At 41.9% G+C, this 21690-nt stretch overlaps 1 protein-coding gene across 2 annotated transcripts in view; it reads right to left on the reverse strand.

The window, feature by feature from the left end:
* Positions 1-19313, reverse strand: part of kirrel1b (kirre like nephrin family adhesion molecule 1b) — an 88790-nt gene extending 69477 nt beyond the window's left edge. For both annotated transcript variants that reach the window (XM_080476838.1, XM_080476837.1), the window contains exon 1: positions 18828-19313. In XM_080476838.1, the coding sequence (XP_080332964.1) occupies positions 18828-18873 (46 nt within the window). In that variant the 5' untranslated portion in view covers positions 18874-19313. The remainder of the gene's footprint in view (positions 1-18827) is intronic.
* Between the last annotated feature and the right edge of the window lie 2377 nt (positions 19314-21690).

Genomic DNA, 21690 nt, shown 5'->3' on the forward strand with positions numbered 1-21690 from the left:
GTTCCAGCAGGAATTGTGGAATTATGCAGAGATAAATTAATTAGGAATTCAGTTCAAATAGCAAAAGTAGAGTGTAGTTGGTCTTGAAGAAGTCGTCCGACCACTGCTGTCTTGACCTGACCTGGCCCGCTTTAAATCTGAATACCTTCTCTTCCCTCTATTTCCCTTCCCTGTATTCTCTTTGAACCCTCGAAACATTTGTGAGGGTATAAAGTAGAGCTCTTAATTCACTGATCAATGGTGTGTGTGAGGACTTAAGTGACTCCGGAGCACCTCAAGCTGCTTTGGTATTGATAGAGACCAGTTAGGTTGGCTCAAGCACCTGGAACCAAAGAACAAAAGCTTCAGGAATCTCACTGAGGCGAAGGACCCTTCACACTTTTGTGACTAGAACTGCAGCAACTCTCCAGTGTATGCAGAGTGACATAAAGAGACAGATAGATTAATATGCTTAAGTACAACATTCCTTGAAGCTTTTATGTGTTATGAATACGGTATGCGGCTCTCGCAAGATATGCGTTGGTGAAGATTGCACTAGAGACTGCATAAAATCCCTTTCACATCTGGCACTGAACCTTTCTGATACTTTCGACACGAGGAAGACACTATACCAGCAGAAGCACAAAAGCTTGTTCCTTTGCAGCTTTGGTGTGTTGTCATACGTCAGCTCAGTAACATCAGCACACAGCTTGCACTTAATGCCAGTCTTAGGCACCTGTAACATCAATCGTAGCATAAAAAAAAAAGACATGATACTACTGTTTTCCTGCTCTGATGGGAACTCTTTCTCTGCATGTGTTCTGTGAGCGTCATAAAGTACAATGTCGATGCCGACAAGCACCTTCACACTGATATAAGTGTAGTCCTGTGACTTCTGTGAAATCAGAGTTAGTAAAGAACGTATTTCATTGCAAACATGGAATTGACTAGAACTTTGGTTGATTATTTGTGTTGACATTTATCAATGGATCGGATGGCATAAAATGCCCACGTGGAAATGTTTTAACTGGAAGGAGTTTGCCATATCCAAATTCAGCCAAAAGAGTGTGAGTATGTTGACTCATCTTGAAAAATGCAGACAGATTATGTGCCATTTAAAATATCTGTGTATGATCCCATTGAAGAACATAATGCTTCACGTTCGCTGTTGAGTTTTTCCTTGTTTTGTATATCTGTTGGCACCAGATGTGAAATTGTGTTTAAATGAAAAAGTGAAATGGCAAACAGAGTGACATTTTACATGACAATGGTGCTCGGAGCCACTGAGAACACTTTTTGAAAACTGCTCCCGAGGTAGAAGTTTAAATAAAATGCTCCGATTCTGTCTCCATGGAAACGGGGTGAACTCAACTTTTTGAAAACGTTCGGACTCCATCTTCATGTAGTCAGTCCCAAATTCTCCTGGGACTTGGTAGTTTTGTCGTTGAGTCACCTGTGAATGCAATCCAACTTCATGGTCTGCCCATACGAATGTCCGTGAACAAACAACAGCACCCACTAGTGGCCTGGTATGCTTACTACATTGTTTTCACTGTTTCACTGTTTTCACTGTTTCCACAAAAACGGACATCGTTTTCAAAATGTTGCTGTGTAAATGAGAAACCTTTTTTCAAACGTGTTTTCACTTGAAACATCTCCATCTAAATGGACCAAAATCTTTTTCAATCGGTGTTGTGTGAATGTTCATATTCCAACATATTGTGCAGCGCTAATGCATGGTACAGTATTACTTTTTTCAAAAGCTTACAGTGAGAACAGTCCACACACTAAAATTCCCACCCCATTAGTGTTGAGGATAAAGAATTTGGATCCTTTCACCCGACATGACCCTTGTCAGCTGCTCCTCTGGATCACCATATAGCTTCAGAGCATTTGTGGAAACAGATCGCCGCCTCTGTGGTCCGAGCTGCCTGAACTCTAGGACTCCCAATCAATCCTCTCCCCCTCTCGCCGTCTCCCCCTCTGTGTTTCTCATTGCTCACTCGCCCTCTTCGCACAGTGATGGAGGTCATGTGTGGTCAAGAGCTGGGAATGGACAATCAGACAGCAGCCATAGACCCACTGTTATCACTGCAGCTCATATCTCCTTCTCTGCAGGCTCTATAGAGTGAAGCCGTATTACCCAGCTCCCACCATCTTTCTCTCAGTTTTTATGGCTGGGAGCAGCACAGCAAAGGATCTTTGTACTTCAGAAACAAGCGTTAGTTTTTTTATTTAAGCATACTGAGAGTTTGATTCATTAAAAGAAAATATTTTAGCGATAGAGATTTACATTACATCTTGTCTCTGTACTAACACTAACTACATTCACAAGTTGGTTAACCGGTTCACTTGCCGCCGGTGAGGATGTGTGGGCTTTGTTCAGCATTAGATTGTGGTTGAAACCAGCACTTTCACTATGTAAGCCGGGCTTCTGGAGAGCTTTGTACAAAGACCAGGTCTATAGTTGTTGACAGTCACTAAAGACCTCCGAGCTGTTGGCTTCCTGCTTGTTAAACCACAATTTACACTGCTTAAATAAAGGAGATGTGATGTGTGGCAATCGACGATTTGAAGCTGTCGGGGAGATGCTGTGGAAAACACAGCCATCAAATATTTTCTGTTGATTACCGGTTCTGCATCTATCCTCTAACGTCCTTTCCCATAAATCTGAATCATTTCAGCATTCCTGCAGTCGCACAGCAAATAGCTTTTTGAGGATTTCTCGCTCTATGATGTCTTTGATATCCGCAATGTTCCCTAAATATAGAACCCCATGAAAATAAAATGTTTTCAATATGTTTGAATACATATTTTCTTTATTCATTCTTGAATTCGGTGTAGTACAACATTGCAGTGTCCGTGAGTCCCATTGAGAAATAGCTGTCATGGAGTGTGAGTAATAGCAAATCTGACCACAACACTTGGCAGCAACATGCAGTTAATTCATGTAAAGTTGATTGAAAATCTTTAGATGGTTGCACTTTAGCCACATTGTAAGACTTGGCCAATGGTCAACATAGTGCAGTGGCTTTCAAAGTTTAGGGTAGACCGTTTTCAAGTGAAAACGGCTTTTTGACATATTGAAAATGGCTGTGACTCAATCTCCGTGTACGATGCTACTTATTTGAAATGCTGCTATTGTGCATGTTTATAGGGTATTGTTGCCTGCGCGTGCGTGCGTCGTTTCTTGACATACGCAAATGCAAAATGTGTGCATTTTTACTTCAAACAATGTATAAATGAGGCCTAAGAACTATGAACAGAAATACTGTTTTTCTTTAAATTGATGAGAAACCATACCAGTATTATATTATTATTATTCAAACACACATTTAAAAATAGAAGAAATATATATATGTATGTAATGTCAAAAGAAGTGCAACAATTGCCGGCTGCGCATACTCATCTTACCTTTCCAGTTATAACGCATCAGCAAATGCTATTTGTCACAGCGGTTAACTAAAATATAAAGTGAAATAAACATTGAGTTTTGGTATTGAAAGAGGACCAATGCATGAGACAAAATAAGTGTGTCATCACTCTGTGAGTGATCACATTAATTGGCAGATCCGTTTTTCTTGATTTGAAAATATCTTTCTTAGTTTCCTTCCACTTTGTAGGTGGAGGAGCTTTAATTACTGTGTGAGGGATGAGTCGAGATTAAATTAATTCAGCAGAAGTCATCAAAGTCTATATAACCGTGTGAGTATTCTGAAAAATGTCCCTTTTGAAGCAATTTCTCTCAACAGGTTTTCTTTGATAAACCCGTGTGCTGAATGCCACTTGATTACTTCACTCTAAGTGCTATAAATTCACTCATTCTTTGCTTACCTTTTACCTTTTTTCCTAATATGTTTTTTTTTTTTAAGTCCCTCCAAGTTCTTTTCTCCCTTCTCCTTCGTTGCTATGGTAACTCTCTCTCTCTTTCTCTCCCTCACTCTGTCTCTCTGGTGCACCCCCACTTTCCCCCCCTCTCTCTCTCGCTCTCTCTCCAGCGGCTGGTTGGATAGTTGCTATAGAAACAGACTTATTTAAAAAAGAGCTAAGAAATTATCTTTTTCTCTCGCTCTCCTCAGCAAGCTCGCTTTTTTTGCTCCCTTGCATCCTCTCGCTTTCATTCACCCCCCTCTCGTCCGTCTCTCTCTCTCTCTCTCTCTCTCTCTCTCTCTCTTTTGCACTTTGCCTCAATCACAAGCGAGCAGACCTACTCTTTTATTTTCCTTTGGCCCCTCGCTGTTTACATACACACACACACACACACACACACACACACACACACACACACACACACACACACACACACACACACACACACACACACACACACACACACACACACACACACACACACACACACACACACACACACTTGGGTTCCCTTTAAAATTCTGCCTTTTTAAAACAGAGTCTTCTTCACAGATGACATGCGAACTGACTCATTGTCTTATCTCAGGGAAGTCGGACAATGGTCAGGGTAAGATGATGGAGAAAGGTGTACTTACTCATTGCTAAGATATATTTGTTGATAATACAACTGCTAGTCAAAAAACAGTGGCAATGGTGTTCACAAATTATAGGGAGGACGGCTGTAAACACAGGTGTAATGATGATTTATTATTTATCTATATTTCTATTTACTGTTTTTTCTTCTAAATTTGAATATATAGAATATATAGACTTTGTTGGTAGACTTTGTTGGTGTATATATATATATATATTCTTTTCAGATATGTTGGGCCATTATTTATTTAGTTATCTTTTTCTTTTTGCTTTGCTCGCTTATGTTTGTTGTTTGTTTGTGCATTTATTACATTTTTTTGTTTTGTTGTTGTACCCACGTCGGAAATAACCAGGAGGCACGTCAACGCTTCTACTTTCATGCCATTGTTAGACTATGGTGATGTACTGCATACAAAAGCCTGCTCGACTTTATTGCAAATGCTGGACACCACTTGTCACTGTGCCTCATGATTCACTATTGGCTGTAAAGTCTCACTCATCACTTTACTCTGTTTGCCAAGGTCGATTGGTTGTCTTTGTCCAATTGTAGGCTCCTCCACTGGGACACCTTTATTTATAAAGCCGCCCCCATCATACTTCTGCATATACCTCACTTTAAGATCGAATCCAACTTACAGTTTGTGCTCCTTGGACTATTTGCCTTGATTCTCACAACTTGGACTGAGTTTGGGAAGAGGGCATTCATGTACTCTGCCTGGAAAACGCTTCAAAAATCACTCCAGTAACTTAACACCATTAATTTAAAACTCCTGTTACAAACTTAATAATGGCTCATTTCTGGAGAGTGTAGATTATGTATTGTGCCGTACCTTCATCATGCTTGTTTTAGTGGTCTTGTGTGTGTGTTGTGGTCTTCCTTCCTTGTCTCTTTTTCTGCTCCATCCATCCCTTTTCTTCCCCTTATTCTCCCCCAATCTCTATCAAAAACAACTATCTACATGACCCTGGGACTTTCTCTCTCGTTTTGTTTTAATTATCTCTTCTTTATGAGTCTCCGTCTAGAATCTTTTGTTTTTAATTCGGCCATTTTTGCTTGTAAAAGAGATTATTCGATCTCAAGCAACTGCATTGTAAAATATAAAGGTCAAATAGCTTCTCATACTAGTCCGATGCTTTTATTTATGTTTGATATAAAAGATTGAGACCTTTGCCACCAACTCAACATACTCTAGTTACCTGTAAGGTAGGATACCAATCCACTGATTTCAGATTGCGCCCTGGCTACGCGGGACATGCACACACGCCATGTGGTCAATAGGACGAGACCCCAGCTTATCATCAAGCAGCTCTTATTGACGGGTGTCACTTTAGTGGGATATGTTTCGAAAAATCTATCTATGCCGATTTAGGAGGCAATTTCAATGCAAACAACATGATGATCAGTCTGAAGGGCCTCACTTTCCACAAAGTCTCCATTCTATTTGTTAGAAAACATACATAGGTCCTCACCTTGTATAAAATACAAGAAGATACCACCCCCCCCCCCCCCCCCCTCTCTCTCTCTCTCTCTCTCACACACACACAGTCAGGTCCCCAAACTATTTCAATCCTCTCATTTTAGACAACAATAGGTGTTTTTCACGGATGACGTTTTGACACATCACAGGGTGGAAATGCAGAGGTGTAAATAATAACATTAGGAACTGAACAACTGAATTTCAATTAGCCGCTTCAGTTTCTAGGCCTCTTGTTGGCTCCCTGTCACACAGTCACGGCTGAATGATCATGTTAATATTGTTAGTAACACTTGCACTTCTCCTGCAATACTAAGTTGAAATATTTGGTAGTGGGGGTGAAAATAGCCCTATTATGTGGCTAAAACACTGAATTGATGTCATACAGAATGACAACAACCCTCGAAAACACACGCACAGTCTAATCTCCTTTCCAGAACAATGACAAATGTGACATGATCACCTGTGACACCACAACTTTCATTTGCTGCCATGTGAGTGAGAGGCAAGCAGCGTGACGTCATTGTCCCCCTTCGCCACCGCCGTCGCTCAGAGCTGCTCGCTTATCTCCCCTGCACCCGAGCGTATCAAGCCACACCGAGGGGAGATAGTGTCAGCGCCCTCCCTACCCACAGCAGCACCTCACTCCCGGGCCCTGCTCCCTCACTCGCCTCATCCAGCCGCCTCGCCATATCGAGTGGGAGCCCACGGTGTTATCAGCTGCTGATAGTTATCGACTTACATTAAAACATAGGAGGGGAGGTGGGGGTTGGGGGGGTTAGGGGGTGGGGGGTGGGGGGTAGGGGGTGCGTAGACGGACAGGAGGACGGAAACACAAACAGAGTGGGTGGTGATGGATACTGGCTTTCATCATCTGTAATCATGTCATCCATCTCCATCTTTAAATCGCTGCTGCTTCTTTTATCACCGTTAAAAATCCACCAAAGGAAAAGAAATAAAAGGGATAGAGGGATATATTGAGACTTCAATAAAGAGAGAGAGGGCGAGAGAGAGCGAGAGAGAGAGAGAGAGAGAGAGAGAGAGAGAGACAGAGAGAGAGAGAGAGAGAGAGAGAGAGCCTCTTGGTTGTGGTGCCCACGCAATAAAATCATTTGGTTACACAAGTTCAATGTCTGATAAGGGAAATAAGTTTGAAAAAGTCTCAGTGGAAAAGACTGGAAGGCGCTAAATGTGAAATTAACTGAGAGTGGTGCCAGTGGATACTGGGTCTGCGGGGTGTGAGAAATTGGGATTATGTTCGTCACACATTCGATATTTGAAAGAGGAAGTATTTAATATTACAAACTTTTCTTTTAGCACAAGCTTTGGTTTGAGATAGATATGCCGGCTTAATAGAAATCAGTAATTGCCTGGTTAGACATGGATGAAGAAATCACTTGCAATGTAAAGATGTGGTGTTCTATATGAAGTGCATGTAATTCTTTTTTTAATGATGTATTATACAGCAGCAGAGGGGTCGTGACTTCACAATACTTGTATTGTGGGTCATTCTTATATACGCAACTAATACTGGGGTCTTAGCCACAATGTTTGCACACTAACATATAAGTATAACCTGTCTCTGGTATTCTCCTTTCTACATAATTATTTCAAGCGGAAGGCAAAGGAGCAGGGTGAAAATTTATCTCCCCTGCAAAGTGATAAAAGCTACTTCGCCAGCATACCAGATAAAGCTCATCAAATAAATGTAGTCTGATATCTAAGCGAAGCGCTGCTGTCACCTCTTGCTTCCGAGAGTAAAACCCACACAATTAACTCTAAACTCTACAAGATCTGCTGATGATCAGCAGCTCATTATAAAATAATATTTATTGACAACGGTATCGCTTCTGTGTCGGACTTGGGGTAATCGGCATATCAAAACACAATCTGGGGCAGGTATTTAGTTCGGGGGCCATATACAGCCCAATTTCATCTTGAGTGGGTGGAACAGGTAAAATAGTGCCATAATAACCTTTATATTTAAACTTAAAAGTTGTGATGTGATGAAAATGTGGATATTTTCACAAAGCCAAACAATTACAACTGATGATGAAATGAATTCTCAACATAAAGCCAATTTTAATGAAACCTTCTGGTGCAAATGTCCAAAAATCTTCTGCTGTAGCTGTTACATTATTCATGTTTTACAAACTCACCATGACAGCACGGCTTTACGGCTGGTTTGATAGCAACCGGGTAGCTATCTTTCATGGCAGCTTCACCAATATCTCAGCTTGAGTCTCAGTGTTGTGTTGTGTTCACGACTTTTAAGAAATCTGTTAAAAAAAAAATCAGTTTTCTTTGAAATGTTTAGAATTTGTTTGATGGTTTGGCCAGATTGAAGCCTCTTAGTGGGCCTATTTTGGCCCACGGGCCTTACGTTTGACACCCCTCATCCAGGAAATTGATCGGCCGCAATGTCACAATTTCCAGCATTGTACAGAAAATATATCGTAAAGTCACCAAATAAAAATCGTGATGAGCCAGCCGGGGAAACGCCTCTCATCACAATAACAGCAGCATCTCTGCTGCAGGCTGAGCCCATTTACGCCTGCGTTTCATATGCAGTAAAAGCAATCATAATAATAAACAACAGGAGCAGTTTTAGAGGTAGTAAATCACATTACACATTGTACACGAATCAATTAGCATATGCTCCCGAGGAAACGCGCAATATAGTCCATACTCTTGAATGTTCTAAATGGATGAGTGTGTGTTCTTTGGAGAATTTTCGAGCTGCGATCTTCAGTGTGTGTCCTAAACTGATCAGCTTCCACGTGTGTTTGTGCCTGTTATTACACATGCAAACCAAGTAGATCAGGCCCTGTATTCGAAGCGATGACACATTTTAGCGCTGAAAGAAGATGTTTGAAGAAAATGCCGATAAAAGGTTGCAAAATAAATTAAAAATAAAAGCATCAAATACTCCAAAACAATGTGAGCTGAAAACCATTTTCTTCCATACATTATGTTTGAAACTACCCTTATTCATTCATTTTCAGCTATAATTTCTAATATAACATTTTACTTTGTACTTTGTATGCACACAGAAGTGGAAAACAATACAGATAAAGAGAATTATTACACCATAGTGCCTACAGGAACGATATTGTAGAAAATGCCAAAATCAACACAAGTGCAGCTTTTTTCATCACACAACCGATGAGCTGAACTGTAACTATCAGTACCATTAACAGAAACCAAAAATATAGGTTAAGTCTGGGATAAGAAACGCTGGGGAAATACTTTCTGTATGTCAATAAATATTTAATAATACTGCCATTACTGAATACCAATAGCTGATTATTTAATTATGATGATCATAAAAAAAGCTGAAAATGAGTTGTTACGATCACAGATCAGTAATGTTAGACTGCAAATGGCAGATTGCATGCATTTAGTCTATAAAACAAAGTACTCATGATAGTTAAAGCGTAGAAATAGTACATTCAAACTGCACAGTACCATACAACAGTTAAATGATCACTGCAGGCTGTTGATAGCACATTCCCAGAGCTGTTTTGCTGTGAGGTTCATTTACGTGTCCACAATTTATAATAGCAGCACGTCTAATATTCAGCCCTGATAGCTAATTACCAAAAATGTAAATGTAAAATAGGAATAATCTGTCAGTTAAATGCACATTTAATTGAGCAATTGTTTCATTGATTATATGAAAAACTGCATTACGGTGTTACGTAAGGCAAACACACACACACACACACACACACACACACACACACACACACACACACACACACATAGGCACAGTCGCTTATCTGACAGCATGCATAATCCGGGGCAAAGACAAAAGGGAAAACCTTGTGATAGTGATCTTGTAATGGATCAGATTGATTTAATTCACTGTGCCGGACAATTTCTCATTCTTATTCCTCAAGATGTCTCTGAATGGATTTTATGTGGGAGGCCCATTCAATTGTTCTCTCTCACCTCCACACATGAGTCTCTCAGACAGCGAGCGAGAGAAAACACAGGCAGACAAAGAAACACAGAGAGAGAGAGAGAGAGAGAGAGAGAGAGAGAGAGAGAGAGAGAGAGAGAGAGAGAGAGAGAGAGAGAGAGAGAGAGAGAGAGAGAGAGAGAGAGAGAGAGAGAGAGAGAGAGAGAGAGAGAGAGAGAGAGAGAGAGAGAGAGAGAGAGAGAGAGAGAGAGAGAGAGAGAGAGAGAGAGAGACAGAAGAAACATAAACTACCTCCACACTCAGCTTATTTGATCTCACAGCCCTTTTTCGTTGACATTTTTCCTCATATAAAAGGAAACACTTTTATGCTTTTGCTGCTTTTATGCTTGATGTCTGCATTTCTTTGAAAGCTTCTCCTTAGAGAGGGTGGCCAGTTTGGTTTCTCACTTTCCCTTCCAAAAAAGCTAAGAAGGGTTACTTCCAGCCTTTTATCACTTTTATTGAATACTTGCACAGAGGAAGGAGACCCACTTTATTTATCCTTGGAGGGCCGAGGACTCGGGTCGAGGGCGGCGCTTTGTGCATTGCAGCGTGCTGCTTGAAACACTGGTGAAATATGCTGGAAATGCCTGGAAAACTCCGGGCCCGGCACTCCCAGGAGAGCCCCATCTATAATAGGCCTGGCTGCTTCCCTCTGCTCCCATGCTGCAACCCTCTCCACACATAAATCTCTGCTCCCCAACCCTGCACTCCTGCAAGCTCCCACTCCTCCTCTGCAATCCACTCCCGATCCCATCCACAGCAGTGCCCATCTCCCTTCAGCGATCCTCATCGAGCTCCTGATTGCTCCACACTCTCACAAACTTTTCCTCTCTCATCATGAACTTCAGCTCTGTCTTCACACACACACACACACACACACACACACACACACACACACACACACACACACACACACACACACACACACACACACACACACACACACACACACACGTCTGCATTCCTTTCGCATTCCGCCATCTTTCCTGGATTAACATCGTCCTCTGTTTCCAGTGACTTCCAAACAAAATTTACCTCGCCGGTTCCTATTGTCTTCTCGTATCCCTGCTCCAGCATTAACGCTCTTTTCCTCCCCGATAATGCATTTTCTCCTTCTGTCTCCGCACCTCATTTGACCATTAATCTCCCTTTTGCTGCCCTCCTTTCCTCATCTACCCTCACTCCTGCCCCCCCCTCCCCTTGTCTCCTCCTCCGTTTTCTTCTCATCTTCTCTTCTAACATCTTGTTCACACTGCATGAATCCGTCCTTCTCCTCTCTGCTTTGCTCTCCCTTTCTCCTTCTTCATCCACTCTCCTCATTCATCTCTCGCTTCACCTTTCATGCGCTGCCCAAATTTACTTCATCATCTCTCCCTCATCTCATCGTGTTGACATTCATTTTCTCTTCTCTCTCCTCCTGTTATCTTTTACTCCTCCTCTTCCTCACTGCACGACCCCCTTCATTCCTTTTCTCTGTGCTCCATATTTGCACCTCCTCTACCTTCTATCGGAGCTTCTTTCTTTTGCCACTTTCTGTCCTCGGATAGCTCCTATTCCTCCTCTTCGTCTTTTATCCTCTGGCCTCTGTCTATTCATGTTTGTTTCTTTCCTCTGTCTTCACTCCTCCTCAGCTGAACATCTACTCCCCACTCATATCTCCCCCCCATTTTTTTTGCCTCACCTTCCCCTTTCTTTGTTATAATCCTTTACTCTAATACCTTGACCCCCACTCTTCATCCCCCAGTCTGAAATCATCTCTTCATCCTCCTTTTCATCTTCCTTCCTCATCTTTTCCCTCTCAGTTCACTTCTCCGAGCTCACCCCGGCTGACATATCAGCCAGATTGACGGGTGTCACTTCTAATACCAGTCGACTCCCCCGCTTAGGATATGCATTCTCCTCAGTATTTCACCCCTCACACACATACACACACACACACACATATACACTCTACACACTCTCTGAAGCTGAATGGGGGAGTTTCCAGCCATCGTTTTGGCTGATTACGAGATTATCGCGAAGTAAGCGACAGCTAATTGTACCACTTCTTTTTATTTATTTATTATTATGGCTGTTCCTTGTCGGCACAGATTAAGCTTCCCCAGCCATAAGGATATCAGATCTGTCATATACTGCAGGGCTTTGATATCAAACCTACATGCACACACAAAACCTGGTGTGTCATCGTGCTGTTTGAACCACGCTGTGCTCTTAAACAAGGCTTCTTGAAGTTTTTTTTTCTTTCAGGAGTACCGCATTTTATATTCAAGTGGGGTTTTTTTTTAACCACCTGATTAAAACAATAAACTCAGCCGACCATATGTATTTGCTTTTATGGCACAATCAGTACAGTATGGCACTAATGGCCAATGTTGCAGCTTTGATTTTCCACTCATGCAAAAAATGCTAATCAATAGTGTCGCAGCATGTTTAGAATGTTTATATGGTTTATATAATTGGTGGTGCAGACCTTCATTTTTTTTCGCATTTATTTTTGTTCTGTTGAAGTGAAAGCTACAGCCGCACGAGAGGTGATTACACTGAATGTGGTCTGCTGACCAAAGCTGTAATGGTATTCTGTGCTGGCAACTGCTCTGAGGACACAGAGCTGTAATTTTATGTACGAGTACACCAATGCTTGAATCTCAAACGATTCAGGACATTTGGTGTGACCAAAACAATGGATGTGGACTCGCTTAAAGTGGACTCGGGTAAAAGCGAGACTATGGATGATGAATTAAAAGGGCAAAAAAAAAAAAGTTATTGTATTGTATATGCTATTTTTCAACAGCGAAATTTGTCAGGAGCATGTACATGAACATCCATCTTTCATCTTACTTTGATTACACTTTAACTCAAGTAGGGCATTGATTTGATCCCAAAGTAACAAAAGCAGGATACATCCTGGACAGACAACCACACACACTTCCATTCCCGCCTATAGACACTTTTAGGCCCCGGTTACACGGCAATGCTTAAAGTGAAAACGCATCGTTTTTACATTTACACGGCAGCATTTTTAACGTGATGTCCGTTTACACAGAAATGGCCGAAACACTGAAAAAGATGTAGTTACTATTTAGGGCCACTCGTGGTTACTTTTGTTTGTTTTTGTAATGAAACCACAATAACAATGGTGAGTACACGGATATTCATATGGACAGATTATTACAGGTGACTCTTAAAGAGACTACCAAGTCCCAGGAGAATATGGACTGGGAGTCATGACACTCTGGAGGCCGCCATTGTTGTTACTGTCCATCTATTTACTATGACCGTAGTGTGCACGCACAGTAGCAGCGTTTCACAAAAGTTGCGTTCTCCCCCATTTCCATGGAGGCATTTCCGTAAAATTGTTGTTGTAACCGAGGCCTTTAGAGTCACCAGTCATCTTTCAACATTGTTGGAGAACACCTACCCTGAGGAATCCTATCTGTGTAAGAACTCCATGCAGAAAGGACCAAATCCTGCACTCAAACCAGAGATATTTGCAATGTGAAGTGAGAACGCTGACCACTAAACCACTGAGCATCAACGTACTTCAGTGTCAAGAGGCAACAAACCCCAACAAACAAATTGGCTTATATTACAGTAATCCCTCCACTCAGACATCATAGTACACACACTCAATGCACAGAGGGTTGCTGGTTCAGAGGGTGTCAATGGAGGCCCACATGAGGTTTTTGCCCCGGGCCCAACACGTGGCTGAAGCAGGGACATGCATGACTGAGCATCTCTGTGCCTCAAGACCAGCTGAATTTATTGAAAGTTATATAATCCCCTTAAATCTTGATGAAATTATAATAAATCTTTCTTAATGACTTATGGCGGACAATATTCAATTTAGTCTGAGTTCTTGAAATGCAAATATTTTGTGGCATTGTGGTGGTTTTTACAAAATCTTCAAAAATACTTAAAATGCCATAATTTTACTTAAAAAACTCTCATCCAAGAGTATATTGACTATTTAATGATCCAGAAAGGAGTCACGCAACTGTTTGAGGGCTGTTTATGTAAGTAGCTTGAAACTAATGATTTATTTCTATTACTGCACGAAGTCGCTGCGAGTGGAAACGACAATCCGCAGCTCTGGAAAGATGTATTTCAAACGTGATTTATCTGTCAGTCAAAAGCAAAGAGACGTGTTGCGTAGTTGTCAAGATGTTTTGAGTGAGATCATTTTGGGTATGAAGTGAAACCTTTTGTGGAATAGAAAACAAGTTCAGCCTCTTCTTCTTGATATGATGTTTCTAAGTAGAGCATGAGAGACTGTTGTGAGGATCCCTGGGTGCCTCTGGAGCCCAATTTGGGTGTAAATCTTTGCTGATGTAAACCATCAAACATTGATGGTCCAGCTGGACTGCTGTGGAAGTGAAAGTCTGCAGCCAACATAGTTCTTTCTCTTTCTTTTTTTCTTTCTTTCCTTCTCTGCTTCCTGAGCGCTCCTGCTCTGCCTCTGTTTATCCTCAAACATCCCCTCTTGTCAACAGATTAGGACTGAACCCCGCTGTCTCTTCCTTTCTTCGTCTCTCCCTGCCTCCATCTCTCTGTCTTTTGGCCTGTCTCTTTACATCTGCGCCTCTACTCTATTCTTGTGACGGGAGAAAAGAGTGGGAGGAGGAGGAGGAGGAGGAGGAGAAGGGGGAAGGAATGGGAGGAAAAGAAAGTCTGTGTGTGTGTGAGAAAGAGAGAGAGAGAGAGAGCGATGGGACAGGTGCTTGCAGTGCAAGAATTGCTCTGCTTGCTTTGCTTGCATGATCAGGCTGCGAAAATGTTCGGCTCAAGCAGAAAGCGCTGTTCAAGAATCGACTGTGTGAAACGGGGCCTCCTCGCCTGTGGCCAGAGCGGCGCTGGCAGCACAGTGTCGGATCACAGTGGGAACAAGCTACATCGGGACCCACACGTGCAGACATATATACGCGTGCAGGGCTGAATGGTAATTACAAGGGGCCTCGCAGATGTGTGGTCAACCACACAGAGATGTAGCTGGTCTGTGTTGAATAAGCCAAGCACACCACTGCTCCGAGCGGCAAATCAGAAACCGTTTTGATCAAACATGGGCTGCAAATAGTGTTAAGTGCTCTCAACTTATGGTGAGAATGTTCTCAGTTTGAATGTGTACATGTTCTGTATTTTTGAGGGGGTGCTCTGGTTGAGATGAATTGATGACTCTACGATGACCCTTCGCCTCCAACAGGAGGTATGGACGATGGATGGACGATCAAGCACGAGCTTCCATCTCTCAGTAGACTGGCACAACAACAACAAATGAATCATGACTGAAATGAATCTTCCGCACATTATCTGTTCAATAAGAAGCGTATTCAGTTCTGTCCTGTTCAAACATGAAAACTTCTAAACAAGAAAGATTTACTCTCAATCCTCCATCCATCTATCTTCTACAACTCTCCACCCAGTTCTGGGTGGATGGGGCTGATCTCATCACAGGACACACACAGAAAGACAATCACATACACCCGCACACAAATTCACAAATATTGACAATTAAGAGTCACTAATTAACCTCAAATGCATGTTTTTTTCTGACTTTGAGAGGGAAACTCATGCATGGGAGGAACATGCAAACACCGCACACAAAAAAACACTCAGATTCCAACCAGGTGTGTTTTTCATTGAGAAGGCATCAACCTCTCTCTGAATCCTTTGGTTGAATTAAAACATTTTTTTCCTGTATCTCTGTTCATATCTACACATTTACTTTTAACAAAATAGCTTTTGGTTTAAACAAGAATGAAACAGAATATTTGATTTTCTAAGGAGAATCATATCAGGTCAAGTCTGGGGTAAAGTTTAAATCCAAAGGAACGTCATCAGGGCAAAATACAAGTCCTTTTATGGTGAAAGTTAGAATGACTTGCTGGGGAAAAAAGCAAAGCACCTAAGCAACAAGAAGCAGCGATACACACTATAAATTAACTGTATGTATCTTTCAGTGCGTGTGTGTTTAGTTTGTTTTTATACATTGCTGTATTATTCAGGATTTTTCCCGATTTTAACACCACAAACAGAAATGGTTTGAAGAATGGAATGGATGACAGATTCAGGCCACAATTACACCACAAGTGCAAACACATTGTTTTTGCTTTTTTGCTTCGGAAACGTTTCACGTTAATATGGCAATGTTATACAAACGATGTCCGTTCACACTGCAACGGCAGAAACACTGAGAATGTTGTCATGTTGATCCACTAGTGGGTGCTGTTGTCTGTTTTTGTGATGTAACCAAACACACATGCATGCAGATAACGACACACTTTTAGCATTAACAATGGCGATTACACGGACGTTCGCATGGACAGAAGATGAAGTTAGATTGATGTTACGGGTATTACGGAGGCCGCCATTGTTGTTATTGTCCGTCTACTCGCACTTGTACAGAAGAATCATTTACTACAGTTTTGGTGCGCATGTGCTTACTGCAAGCCTCATGCAACATTCCTCTTGTTTACAAGGAGTCTAAGCCCAGGCCTTATCTAGAACGTGCTGTTTTCACCTGTTTAGGCGACAACAGAGTCAGAGTGCTTTCGAAAAGTTCCACCTTGCAAGCCATTCTCAAAATGTTGGGTTTTCACTGTTGTCGTGTAACCAGATCCCCAAAACGCAACAAACTTTTGCGACGTTCACTTGAAATCGTTGTTGTGTAAACAGGCCCTTGGATCATGCCTTGATTCCTAAAGCCCCTCTTTAACCTCCAGTCTGAGCTGCAAGTGGAGGGAGGCAGGCAGAAGACACCTGGAAGAGTCCGACCGGGCTGAACACACATTAGGCTGCAGCAGCTGCATGTAGAGGACGGATTCACTCTGATCACATTTACAAGCTTACAGCGGCTCAGCTGGAGACACTGATCTGCTGCTCCACTCTGTTCTCCGTCGCTCTGTTCACTGCTGCTCAGGTTCTCCCGTCTCTCCACTGCTCTGCTGGTTCCGCTGCTCAGTTTAACTCTCTTCTCTTCTACGTTTCTTCTGTTCTTATCTTTCTCTGTTCTCCATTTGTTCTGCTCTATTCCTCCTCTGTTTCTGTTCTGATCTTCTCTGTTATTTTGTGTTTCACCCCATTAAATTCTCTTTTGATCTGGTAGAGTTTTTTGTTCTCTGTTTCATTCTTTTTTTTTTATTTTCCTATCTCGACATTGTTATTGTCTGACACTGGTCTGTTCACCACCTTTTCATCTGATTTATTCCCTTTTGTTTGCCTCCTCAGTTCTTTTCCTTCTTGTTCATTTCTCTGTCTGCTTTGTTTTCTTCTGTTCTGTCTCTATATAGCTCTATAATCCAGCCATGCAAATCTACTTTACCCATCTCCTAACAATAGCTTGTGGATTCCAAATGTTTTCAGCTCCTTAAGATTACCGCCTGACTGTTATTTGTTGTGATATTATCAGATATAATCTTACACATTTCACCCTGATCTTGAGCATCAGCTGTTCAGACTCTTCCCACCATGTGTCTCGCCACCTTCTGCCATATTGAATAAGGCAATAATAATATTCTATTCTCTTCTCTTCCACTCAGGTGGTCACCTCTGCTCCAGCCTGGGAGCTCCTTTGACTGTCTGTCTGGGCTCATCACCGTCTGCGGTTCATCACACCGGCGGCCTGCGGCACGAGGGACCCAGGTGCTGAGGCAGGTACGCACACGCAACACACACACACACACCTATATATATATATATATATATATATATATATATATATATATATATATATATATATATATATATATCCCCTATATATGCATGGGTGAACTGTTCACAACAGGCCACCTCAATGAATCACCTCGGTCTGTGGAGGCTGACTGCCCTCAAACACAGACGCATCCACACTGACTGAGGCTTGTTTTTTTGCGCGTGTTTATGTGCATGTGTGAAAAGCGAGAAATGGAGGAGTCGATCTATCAAGGTGATCGATAAACAGGAACATTAATATTAGTAATGGGAATCTCCTCCAGTCTAGTGAGTGCGTCTCCGTCTTTAAGGTGAAATATGAATTTTCTTGGCACCTGAACGTTTGCGGCGCCGGGCCGCGCGCTCTGACACGCGCACGGGGGAGACTCTACCTGCATGCTAAGAGGAAGACTCACTGGTCTCTATCACACACACACACACACACACACACACACACACACACACACACACACACACACACACACACACACACACACACACACACACACACACACACACACACACACTTTCTCACTCTGCACTTTCACTGCACACACATGCACACATTGAGAGTGAAAGCATGCACATCCCAGGCGCGTGCACGTGTGTGTTGAAAATTGATCCACTGTGACTCATGTTAAAGCCCAACGACCAGACCGTGCGTTGAATCGTCGCCTCATCAATCATCCCCTCCGGCTGGCAGCTTATGCGCAATGTGTGTGTGTGCGTCCCGTGCGCGCGTGTGTGTGACCCACACTGCGCTTTTGTACGTGTCAACCAAATCTATCTGTTCATGCGTTTCAAAGGTCACGTCAAAGCAATGTCGTGTGCAGATGCTCCACATCTCCCCCGCGAAACGCGTATCTGGAGAGGATGAATGCAGCGCGTCTGGCCCGCTTGTGTCCGCGGGGCGCAGACCCTCAACACCCGCCGCTCGCGCTCCCAATGTGCCTGTGACCTGTGATGATGATGATGATGATGCTGCTGTCCAGGGCAGCACACATCCTTTGACAACATAACACATCTTCACGCACACACCCACGCACTCACTGCCAGACATAAATGCAGCACATACAAGCGCTGCCAGGTCTGACAGACAGAAAGGCACAGAGCGCAAAGGACAAAAAAACAAAAAAAAGCCAATCGGAGGAGGAAAACACTGAGGAGAAACTTCCTCGAGTCTTAGCCAGTTCACATCGTGTGCTTTAAACATTACTCACCTTGGTTCAAAGTGATCGCCAAAGTTATGATCCACAAGGCTGGCATGGTTCAGCCGAGCGCATTCAGATTCCTCCCCTCGGCTCCGACTCCCCAAAAAGACACCATCAATTCCTCCCGGCCGGGTGAATTTCTCTCCAATCTTCTTTGAATCATGAGAGTGAAAGAAGACAAATTCAGAGGAAAAAAAAAAATCCGATCACACTTTTCCTTTCTTCTCTTCCCTTTAACTGTTTTCCTCTTTTCCTGTGCGTAAAATCATTCAGTCTCCACTTTATTGGGGGGGTGTTTCTCACTCTGCGTCCCCTTCACTCTCTGCGCTGTGGATTCCCATTTAAACAGGACTGAATTCCTCTCTCTCGCTCTCCCTCTCTGCGCTCTCTCTCTCTCTCTCATACAATCAGCGGCAAACACCCCCTCCCTCAACTACTACCACCACCTCCACCTCCTCCTCCGCGACTCCCCGCTCCAAATCTCCGCTTTAGACTTCAGAGGAGGAGGAGGAGGGCGCCGCGGCGGCCGTGAGTGGAACTGCGCTCCAACCACCGACCTGCTTCAATTACAACTTACTTCACACTGCATGGAGGTTTTTTTCTTCCAAATGATCTAGTAAACAAAGATTTATTTATTTATTTTTTACAGATTGTAGGCCAACGCATTAATTAAAGGTACAGTCAGATGTTTTTTGCACACATGAAGCCCTCACTGCTGTATAGAATAGAATAGAATAGAAAAACTTGATTACTCCCAGACGAAAATTCTTTTAAAGTGCTGCTCCACATAGAATACATAGACAATAATCTTAAATATCAAATAAGATGGGATAAAATTAAATAATATGAATATGTACAAGCTTTACAGTCACTCATATAAGCATAGAAGGGATGACAATAACAGAAAACACAGGATCTACACTCCCTTCCTAAGTTAAACTATTTAATCCGAAACTATATGATAATAATAAAAAATCACTTAAAACATTTCAGTCAATAATGCACACAATAACAAACTCAAAAGCCATAAAATTATATGGACTATCAAGTCTTAGGCAGCCTTAATAGTAAATTGTAAAAAATGTCTTCAAAATAAAAGTGTTCTGGGTCCCTTGACAGTTCACTCTGGAAACCACACAGACACGGAGTTTGGATAAGCTGAGTTTTTCATCACCAAACTATAAAAAGAGTCATGAATATTCAATGTATTGATGTTTGTCTGTGACTGACCACAGAAAATTCGCTGTGACATTTTCTTACATTTTTGATTTGCTGTCTCGCAGCGTTGCTCAGTACAGAGAATCAGATCACACCATGACGAAATGAAAAGTTTGTTCTAACAAAAGTTTTATTCACAAAATGTTTAATGTCGGCTTTGAAATATGTAGCTACACATATTTTAATAAAGCAGACTGCAATCCCTTATTAATGTGGCACTAAAATAATGCTTAAAAGTCTGGTATATTTAGTTAGATTCAAGTTAGTACTGCATGCAAACGTAGCAACGTTGTTTAAAATATGCTGTTACACATCATTCTGGGGTCTGATACTTGTTTTACCAAACACATGTTTTTTGTTGGTTTGATTTAAAGTAATTCTTTAAAGAAAACATCATTTTACAATCAGTCTGTGGTTGGACTTTTCACTGCTTGCTGCACAATTAACTGGTAGCATATGTACAATGTGAAGCCGGTTATTAACTTTGATGTCACGATAAACATGTGGCACCAGTTTCTACCCAAGCCACAGTTCAGGCTGACTGTGTGGGCGAAGGGACACTATAGGAAGACTAGGAAAAGATCCACAGACTGTTCAGCAGATGTATTTCAGTGCTGCAGAGAAAATAAGCAGAATTATTCAACAAAGTAATAACGTTATGAAAACCTAATGTTGTAAATTTGACGAAATCAGCCAGCAATTTGATTAGTTTTGGTCCCAAACAGGATTATTGTTTCCTACAAAGGATATTGGTGGACTTTATTGTACTGCCCTCTGTTGGACGCTTTCTTAAACTGCATGGTACATGGTTTGTATTTAAAAAAAAAAAAAAAAAAAAAGCCATTTCATTGATGCTTTACGTCAGGAATGTTGACCACATTTTAGTTTATTGGGACACATGCAGCCCAATTTCATCTTGTGACTAACTTTTGAATTTAAACTTAAACAGAGTATATGTAATGAAAATATCAATATTTTCACCAAACCAAACAATTACTTTGGAAAATGACTTCATTCTCAGCAATTCTCAAATGTTAGTGAAACCTTCTGGCGCAAAATACTGTGAAATGTCCAAAAAAGAAACGCTTCTCGCCATTACATTATGCATGTTTTTACAAACTCACCCTGACAGCATGGCTTTTGTTTGATGGCAACAAGGTTGCTGGCTTTCATGGCAGCATCACTGATATCTCAGCTCGGGTCTCATTGTACACTCCTGCTGTATACCAGGGGTTTTCAGAGCGGACGTAGCCCCCCCCAATAAATAAATAAATAAATAATTAAAATCTTTTTCACAACATCATATAAATTAGTTAACAAATGTTAAAATCAAAGAGGCAATAAAAAGCACAACTCTTCTTTGAATTCCAGACCTGGTAGGTCTAAGATATTAGACATTAAAAGCCAAAGAGAGACACATACCCTTCTCAATTAGAATTTCTCGTGGGAGAAAATAATTAAATGAGAAAGATTCTGCTGAGAAAGAGCATTCCCCAGACCTCCAGACTATTTTCTCTTACCGTGCAGCGCTCTGGGGGGGTCCAGCAAACTCTTTGAGAACTACACATTGATACAGTATATTATGGGCTGTATGGTGGTTTTTGCTCTCACTGCAAAGTCCAAATATCCCGTTTGAATCTGGGCTTGGTGACCT

This window comes from Lipophrys pholis (assembly GCF_963383615.2).
Source record: "Lipophrys pholis genome assembly, chromosome: 1".
Lineage (NCBI taxonomy): Eukaryota > Metazoa > Chordata > Actinopteri > Blenniiformes > Blenniidae > Lipophrys > Lipophrys pholis.